The 8,906-nt window shown below is 34.2% G+C and overlaps 1 protein-coding gene across 1 annotated transcript in view; it reads right to left on the bottom strand.

The window, feature by feature from the left end:
* Positions 1 to 884: 884 nt before the first annotated feature.
* The window catches only part of LOC110029093 (protein TPX2-like), a 32,799-nt gene continuing 24,777 nt past the window's right edge, over positions 885 to 8,906 (bottom strand). Inside the window, exons 5-17 of the mRNA XM_020731220.1 lie at positions 6,169 to 6,219; positions 5,792 to 5,932; positions 5,667 to 5,747; positions 5,008 to 5,070; positions 4,561 to 4,623; positions 4,372 to 4,434; positions 4,081 to 4,181; positions 2,274 to 2,343; positions 2,004 to 2,069; positions 1,867 to 1,929; positions 1,565 to 1,642; positions 1,423 to 1,467; positions 885 to 1,349 (exon numbers count right to left, since the gene is read on the bottom strand). Of these exons, the coding sequence (XP_020586879.1) occupies positions 1,242 to 1,349; positions 1,423 to 1,467; positions 1,565 to 1,642; positions 1,867 to 1,929; positions 2,004 to 2,069; positions 2,274 to 2,343; positions 4,081 to 4,181; positions 4,372 to 4,434; positions 4,561 to 4,623; positions 5,008 to 5,070; positions 5,667 to 5,747; positions 5,792 to 5,932; positions 6,169 to 6,219 (993 nt within the window). The 3' untranslated portion in view covers positions 885 to 1,241. The remainder of the gene's footprint in view (positions 1,350 to 1,422; positions 1,468 to 1,564; positions 1,643 to 1,866; positions 1,930 to 2,003; positions 2,070 to 2,273; positions 2,344 to 4,080; positions 4,182 to 4,371; positions 4,435 to 4,560; positions 4,624 to 5,007; positions 5,071 to 5,666; positions 5,748 to 5,791; positions 5,933 to 6,168; positions 6,220 to 8,906) is intronic.

Genomic DNA, 8,906 nt, shown 5'->3' with positions numbered 1-8,906 from the left:
TGCATGCTAAGTTATAAGAAAAAAATGATAACAGCCGTTCTCACTCTTTGGATAAATTGTACGAGATTTTGATACGAATCATGAAATTCTATAAACATAACACATAATTATTATGGATTTGCATGTCTAGTACTTAAATTTTTTTACTTGTATTTATAATTTTTTGATGTCACAAAAATATTCATGAAATAATATTTTAAATTTTAAAAAAATTAATAATTATATTATTTCTAATGTGAGGTTAAAAAGTTGGTGTTATGTAAATAAATGTGAAAGTTTAAATGTTAGATATATACAAATATAAAAAATGTGCGGTATGTATGTAAATACTCATAATATATATAGTACTATACAAATCAAAAAAGGTCTGCCAAACTACCGAACTATCAAATTGTTAAGCTAACAAGTTGTTAGAATTCCACTATACAAAATGATATGATATAAAATGCATGACATGTCATAAAATTATAGGACATGACATAATTTTACCTGTTATTATATATATATATATATATATATATATCTGTGTGCGTACATATGCGCGCACTGTGTACCTCGACCTCTTGGTTGGCATCCTCGGTGCAAGACCCCTCAAGTCGGGGTTTTGAATCTCTGACAGAGTTGGAAAGATGTGATACTTGAATTGTTAAACACATTAAATGTGGTGTAGGCTCGTATAATAAACATTGGTCATTTCTTTATATATATATATATATATAGATTTTAAAAAAAACAATATATTATCTAATCTTTTTTATTTAAATGACTGACATCTAAATTGAGAGAAGGAACATCAGCATTCATCATTCTAGATTAATAACCAATACAATAACTTCAAGACTGAATCATATAATTTTATGACTTTGGGATAGATAATGCACAAGAAAATCTTAAATATTTCTTTTTCCTTTTAGAGGATGGGTGATGAAAAGTTGATACATAAGTTGCCCTTATTGTCACTTTATAGAAAAAAAAAATGAGAATTTCCATCAGATAGCTCCTAATCCAATCCCTTTATTTCTTTGTTAAAAAATCTCTTCCCACCACCCACTTCGTCCAAAAGAGCAACTAAAACAAACAATTTTCATTTTCCAACTGAGCAGGCACATTTTCACATAATCCAATCCCTTCTCAGTAACTTATGATATCCTGCATAAATCATTCCATTAGTTGTTCATCTAACCTTTTTTTGAAGCTTGATAAAAAAGCAAAACTTCTGTGATTTGGCTCTCTCTCAAAATTCATCTCATATTGTTTGCTTCCAATCTCTTGTAACTATAAGCTTCATTCTCAAAGCCAAAAAGCTTTGCTTCATGCCTCAACAAGTTTCCTTGATCTTCATAACTTGCCTACAACAAACAGATATTGTTGATTGTAGGTAGAATGGAAAATGAAGATATTAGTAAAAGCAATGCCACAAACCTTATGCCCTTGTTGTGCAATGTACTTTAGATTGCCCTTTAAATCCTGGCATCAAATATTTCAAAAAAAAAAAAATGTTACCATGAATAATAATGTATCTTATTTAGAAAACTTCGCTTGCAAGAAGTAAATGTATAAGAACCTTCGTATATCCATGCAAAGGCCATAAAGGTGTTGCCAGACTTTTGGAAGATTGTGGTACTTCAGAGTTTAGAGAGAGCTTAAAGTCCAACATAGGATGCAAGAAAAACAAATAGCAAATTATAAGCGGATAAAAGCATAGTGTTAAGTGATCTCAGGTTTCGTAGAATGGTACTAAAACAAAAAAAAAAAAAAATTCCTTTGATGAAAATGATGTTAATAAAGTGAAAACCAAAAGACACAGGTGGTCCAGCTTAGAAACATTAATTGGTAAAGATGTAATAACCGCATGACATTATTCACCTTGTTAAAAAGTTCAGTCGGTAGATCTAGCTGGCTTCTTTTGTTTGTTGAAAGGTTAAATTCCTTGGTCACAGGTGAAAAGGATGTGAGAGCAGAGAAATGCACAACAAAAGAATTCATAGAGAACGCGGAATTACCATCGGTTTAGTAGTTTCTCGCTTGGAACAACGGAAGACACCAATATCTCCCCTGCTGGACAAAATCTGCAGATGAGGATGCGCACAATTTCTCTATTTCAGTAAGGCATACTCCAAAACTCTCAGACATCCAATAACCACCACCAAATTGTATATAATACTATATTGACTCATAAAAATGTAAATAAATCATTGATAAAACGAAAAAAAGCATTTGAAATTTATGATAATGAAGGAAAAGGGAAAAGGCAAAATCATTCTTTGAATTACCTTCTTATTAAGGGGTCTAGCTGTAAACTTGGGCTGAATGTTTTCATCATTATAAAACCTCTGATTATCTCTACATTGAAAAAATGGAATACTTTTAAGAGCTAAGCACTTCCAAAGAATATCTCAATCCAATGTAGAGTAGCGATAACATTATAGAAAGGCAGAGCCTGAAGGTTAAACTACGAACAGACATAATAAAAAAAGGGAAATTTGCAAATTTTGGAACTTTTGCACAGTTTTAATCAGTTATTCTCACACCCCCAAAAAATTGTAAATTAGTTATTATTACCCACCAAACCACCCTAAAAAATAAATAATTCAAAACTTCCATATTATTGTAATAAGAAAAGCATGTCAAATTAATTAATAGGGGCATTTGCATACATACCACCCAATTTTTATGTATGTACATTTCTACACCTAAAGTTTAATTTCTACATTTATACCACCCAAATCTTTCATATCACATATAAAAAATACCACTAATTTCATTTTTAAAAAGTAGAATACACCTTTTTATGCATAGGTAAGGTGGAAAATATGTGAAAATTGAAGTTTAGGTGTTAGATTTGTAAATACATAAGAATTGAGTGGTGTGCATGTAAACCTTCCTAATTATTAATTAATGACAAGAGATGAGCCATACGCTTAACGAACTGATGAAAATAATGACCACTATTTTACTGGCCAAATTGTTCTTTACAATAACATTCAGAACGTCTCAATGAATTAATTAAGCATGACACTCATGCAGCTTTAGGGCAGAAAGTCATAAGGTTTGGGGGAGTTCAAAATTGCATGTAAAATAAGCAGCAGTATTGTTGTAATAGCCCATCCTCAATCAAAAGAATAGGCATAACCATTTCTACAAATAGAATTTGTATCTTCATGAATCCTAATATTGAAATCTATAAATATGCATGTGATCTAGGGGTGTAACTGAGTCGAGCTGAATCGTGAGCTAGCTCGATTTAAACTCGATAAGTGGCTTAGGAGTTGAGCTCGATAAGCTAACAAGCCAAGCTCAAGACAACTCTTACTCTGCTTGTTGAGCCAGCTCGTTTAAATCGAGATACTCTCTTTAATTTTTTAAAAATGCTTAAAAAAATATTTAATATTTTCTATTTTATATTTTATATTTTATATCAAATGATATCTTTTTATTTATCTCCTAATTGTTCATTCTATTTGTTATTTTATTGGGGCATTACATAAATAGCACACAATTCTTATGTATTTACATCTCTCACACCTAGACTTTTATATCTACACACACATAGCACACAAATCTTTAATATCACATCCAAATAATATTATTATCACTTTTTATAAGTGAAATACACATTATCATGCATATGTTTAAAGCATCAAAGTGCTATGTATGTAAATATGAAAACTATAGTGTGAGATATCTAAATACATAAGAATTGTGTGTAAAGTATGTAAATTTTCTTATTTTATTATGGCCTAGCTTGAATTAATATGTTTTCTCTCTTTCATAAAAAACAAGCGGACTCGTGAGCCAACTCTAACTCGTATGACTAAGCTCGAGATCGATAAACTAATCAAGCTCAAACTCAAGTTAAGGGTGGCTTGAGCTCGATTTGATTCATTTACACCCCCAATATAATCATATACATGGATAGCAGGTAGAATTACCCTAACGCAAATTGAGACTGGTTACATATGCCTACAGAACATACAACGAAAGTAAGATCCACACATAATTCTTTAAGATTCAAACTCAAATCTAAAGCAGAGAAGATTAGAATAAAAACTGTACAGTGAACTGTTAAATTAGACTTACAAGACAGATCTTGAAACAATAGAAGAATGGCGCTGGAAACATTTCAAGTTTGATTTAACTCCATGTTCACTAGAGCTGCCGGGGGCATGGTTGTTTGCAGACTGAAAGGGGTGCAATCCGGAAATTGGAACTTAAAAAACAGTACTCAACTTTAAAAAATTTTAGAACTAATTAACTCATGAATGTTAGCCATATATCCTTTATATTATGGCTAAACAGATACCATATAAATTAAAGTTAAACAAAGAAAGAAAAAAATTACACATAAACCACAGAATAATAAAAGGATACCAGTGATGATGAAGTAGCTGCAGAGTGTTTAATGTCTCTCTCTGATGACTTTAACTTAAAATTCTGAGCAAAAATGTACCAAAAGAACTCAATAGCAGCAATACAATATGATATTGTAGAGCATTAAAGCTGCAAAGGAGACTGTAACAAGGCAATAAAACTACTACGAGGAAAGTTCAAAATACCAACTTTAAATTCTCGCAATCTTGGCGTGCTTTTAAGGCAGCTAGGCATTGAGGGCGCCTCAAGAATCTGTGTAATTATCATGGCAATTTTTTGTTAGTAAGCGTTTTTCATGTTCTTTTTTTTTTTGTGCGCATTTACATAAATATCACCCAATTCTTATAAATTTACATATTTAACACTTAAATTTTACTTTTTTTCATTTATACCTTCCAAATTCTTCATGAAAATACCACCATTTTAACTTTTAAAATATGAAATATAGTGTTTCATGCATAGGTAAGGTGGCATATATATGTAAAAATTGAAGTTTAAATGTAAGTATGTAAATGCTAAGATTGCGAGTAAAAATGTACTAACAGAAATACAATACGATATTGTAGAGCATTAATACTGCGAAGGAGACTGTAACAAGTTAATAAAGCTAATACTAAAAAAGTTCAAAATACCAACTTTAAATTCTTGTAAACTTGGCGTGCTATTACGGCAGCTAGGCACTGTGGGCGCCTCAAGAATCTGTGTTGTTATCATGATGAGTTTTTGTTAGTAAGCGTTTCTATTTTTTTTTTATTTTTTTTTTGGGTGAGCATTTGCAGAAGTACCACACAATTATTATATATTTACCTATTAACACTTAAATTTTACTTTTTACATTTAAACCATCCAAATTCTTCGTATCACATAAAAAATACCACTATTTTAACTTTTAAAATATGAAATATAATTGTTCATGCATAAGTAAGATGGCATATATGTAAAAATTGAAGTTTAAGTGTTACATATATAAATGCATAGGATTTGTTTGGTAGTATGTAAATCTTTTTTCCAGGGGCATTTACATACATAACACATAAATTTACATATCTCACACCTAAACTTTAATTTTTACACACACGACACACAAATCTTTAATATCACATAAAAATAGTAAAGTGCTATGTATGTAAATATGAAAGTTTAGGTGTGAGATGTGTAAAAACATAAGAATTGTGTGCTATGTATGTAAATTTCTTTTTTTTGGGATGTGTGAGAGAGAGAGAGAGGGAGAGGGAGAGGGAGAGGGAGAACAACATGCTGTCTAGAGATATTGTTCCTTAAGATGGAAGAACTACCTTTCTATTAAGAGGATGTGAATTAAATTTTGATTTTGCTGGGGTCTTTTCTTGTGATTTTTTATCAAGATTTGACCTGAATCACCACCAGTTAAAGAGTCAACGAATTTTGAACAAAATTTTACAGCCAAGTAAGCAGTATAGCCAGATGATGTATAACATAGCCGAAACCTATGTACTCTTATCCTCTGTGCCCGCTGTGCTGTTGCTAGTTCTGGTTCTCTTGGAATGGTGAGCCTGAGTTTAGAAGTAGATGTTTTGTTACTCTGGAACAAAATATATAATGCGATGGATTAGTGAAATTGAAGTTTACTCTAGCGGAGGTTAAAGAGAGCAAAAAAAAAAGCCATCCTACTAAAAAGGTTGTAGAATAAGAAGAAATATAAAGAAGAGGCAAAACAAGCTGACAATAAGTTTCATTTAAAAAGAACAAGTATCAAATTGTTGAAGCTAATGAAACTTCCAGAATATAAAAGAATTAACGACTTCAGCAAAAGCTTACATTTTTTGGAAGCTTGTGCATCAAATCAATTTGTTGCTTCTCGGTAGCAATCTGCTATGCCAAAAATGGAAAAATTAGGTATAGTTGCAATTACAAAAACATGCTAAAGATTAACATAACTATGAGAAGGAACGAAAATAATATTAAGTAGACATTAAATATGAGGTAGCTCTGAATCTTCTCAAAATAAGGAAGCAAACCAAGTGTTTCTCAAATGGAAGCAGCGGAGTCCTTATTAGCTCAATCAAAATGAACAAGTTGATTAAATAACTCAAATAAAAATTTGAGAGCACAACCTTATACACGTATAAAGCTTTTTGCTCATAACCGGTCACAAAATACGTAAAGAACATGACACGTGGCTCGGGAGAGGACCGGCCGGTCCTTAAGGGAGAGAAGCTGTCGCCCCCTCTTTCCTCTTCCCCCTTTCCTTTCCTCTCCTTTCCTCCATTTCCTTTCTTTTCTTCCAAGCACTTTCTTATTTTAAGTCCTTTGCTAATATTTGAAATCATGTTATATTTTCTTCTCCTTTCATCATTTAAAAACATTTCTTACTTTAAGTCCTTTCAAAATCTGAATTTTAATTACTTTATTTACCCCTCCCTAAATCTAATTTTCCCTCACTTTATTTCCTTACCTAAATCTGAAATCGTGATTTGATTCTTCTTTCTTATTTCAAATATCTCCTAAAATAAAATCCTAGCCTCATTATAAATAGAGGATGATGTGTTTAGAGTTAGGGGTCTTGTTTTGATATATGAAGTCAGGTTTTAGCCTTAGTATTTTCCATTCGAGGATTGTATCCGACAGCGAGGCAGTGCACCAGCTATCCCTCATCCAAAGTGGTGATTCTCTCCACGGATCTGGGTGACGCTTCGGCTGTAGCTCGACCCCGTCTAGATATTTATCTATCCTTCCATCCCTTCTATCGTTGTTAAACCGCTTCCCAGCCCTACAACAGACCAATGCACCTCTTCCCTAGCAACCGTTGGCTGTTTTCCTGCCTCCAACCGCTCCTAAGAGCCTCCTGATTGGCCTCCTTATTGTTGTTTCTCGTCCCCTGCACATTCGACAGTGCCCCCGATTCCTCCCAGCAACCGCAATACCCCTTACCGACATTCTTTGGGTCAGCCTTACTCTTTCTGCTGATACTCCCTGACTCCAGTATCCCTAGAAGCTCCCAGACTCCCCCCTACACCCTTGCAAGCCGCCGACCAGCCTCCCCCCTGCACCCAAACAAGTGCAGCCCAGCCTCTTCCTCCCTCTAACCTGCCGCTAGCCTTCTCCCAGCAAGGCCGCAACTCTCCATACTCCTCCATTCCGGATTTCTTACTCATCATGTTTGTTTGTGTCGTCTTTGCTGTGTTGTGTGTTTGCTTTTGTCTTGTACCATTGCTTTGGGTGGTTGTTCTCTTTACTTGAGTTTTCATTGCAGCCTCATTTAGCTCATTTAGAGTCAGTCAAATCAAACCAAATGACAATAATATTCGTATTTTAGAGTCATGGTTTGGGTCAACTCAGGTATCAAAACATTTAAACCTTAGACAAATAGATACAACCTCTGATGCCAAAACTAATCAAACCTGAGGTAACATAAGCAAATTTCATTAAGCAAATGATTAGGATTACAAGCATGACTCAAAATAGAAATAAAATTGCAACAAACACTAATCTCTGACCAGGGCCAAAAGAGAAGATCTGAGGGCAGCGGTGGCGGCGGTGAAGGTGGTTGAGAGTAGTAGTGGTAGGGGGACGTGGAGGATATGGTTGGAAGGTGGGGTTTATGGTGGCTGGTGGTTAGGAGGGGAAAAGGGGGGAAAAGGTGAAGGGCAGCTGCACAGGGAGAGGGGGAAATAGCAAGGTTGAGGGTTGCAAGTGGGCAACAAGGTTGGAGAGGGAAGTGGTTGGCTGGCGACAGGAGGTTCGGGTGTAGCAGGTGTAGGTTGTAGGCTACAACAAGCTGTCAAGGAGTTAGCTGACTGTTTGAGGGCTGGATGAGGAAGGGAAGGTGCAAGTCTGCGGCTGGTGGAGGTAGAGAATATAGTACGGAGGAAATCTAAGAGGATACAACACCTCAGAGCAAAATGGAGCCGAAGCACCACCTGTAGCAAAATATAGCCCTAGCAAAGGGGAAGAAGACTCCACACAATCTGAAAACAGAAATCACACATAACATAACCCTAATTCCAACAAACATACATATAAATAGAGTTGAATAGGTTGGAAACTCAAAAGGAAAAGACGAAAGCAATGGACGACAATTCCAAAGCTGTCTGGTTCATCCAGCCAACTCAAGCTCCTCTCAGCCTGCGTTAACTTCGAGTCTTTTAGGAAAAGCTCATGGAGAGGTCACATAGTGTTGTATTTTGAAGTCATTAGAAATATAATGTATATGGTATAATTTGAAAAAAAATTAATTTAAAAAAAAACTAATTCAACAAGTAACATATTCATTTTTTTCCCTTTCTTCAGAAAGAAAACTTCAGTGAATTGAGCTGAGAAGTAATCATCCCTTGGTGTCATAAACCTATGCATGAAATTGTGCATTTCACTTTTGAAAACTAATGATGATATTTTTGATATGATATTAAATAATTGAGTGGTATATATTTAAATATGAATGATTATGTGTTAGATATGTCAATACAAAAGAATAATGTGTTAAGCATGTAAACGAAAACAACAAAGCCTTAATCCCACTACGTGGGGTCGGCTACATGAATCCTTTTTCTCCATTG

This window comes from Phalaenopsis equestris, unplaced genomic scaffold (assembly GCF_001263595.1).
Source record: "Phalaenopsis equestris unplaced genomic scaffold, ASM126359v1 Scaffold000548, whole genome shotgun sequence".
In the NCBI taxonomy this organism is placed as follows: domain Eukaryota; kingdom Viridiplantae; phylum Streptophyta; class Magnoliopsida; order Asparagales; family Orchidaceae; genus Phalaenopsis; species Phalaenopsis equestris.
This window is presented reverse-complemented; position numbering and strand designations above follow the sequence as displayed.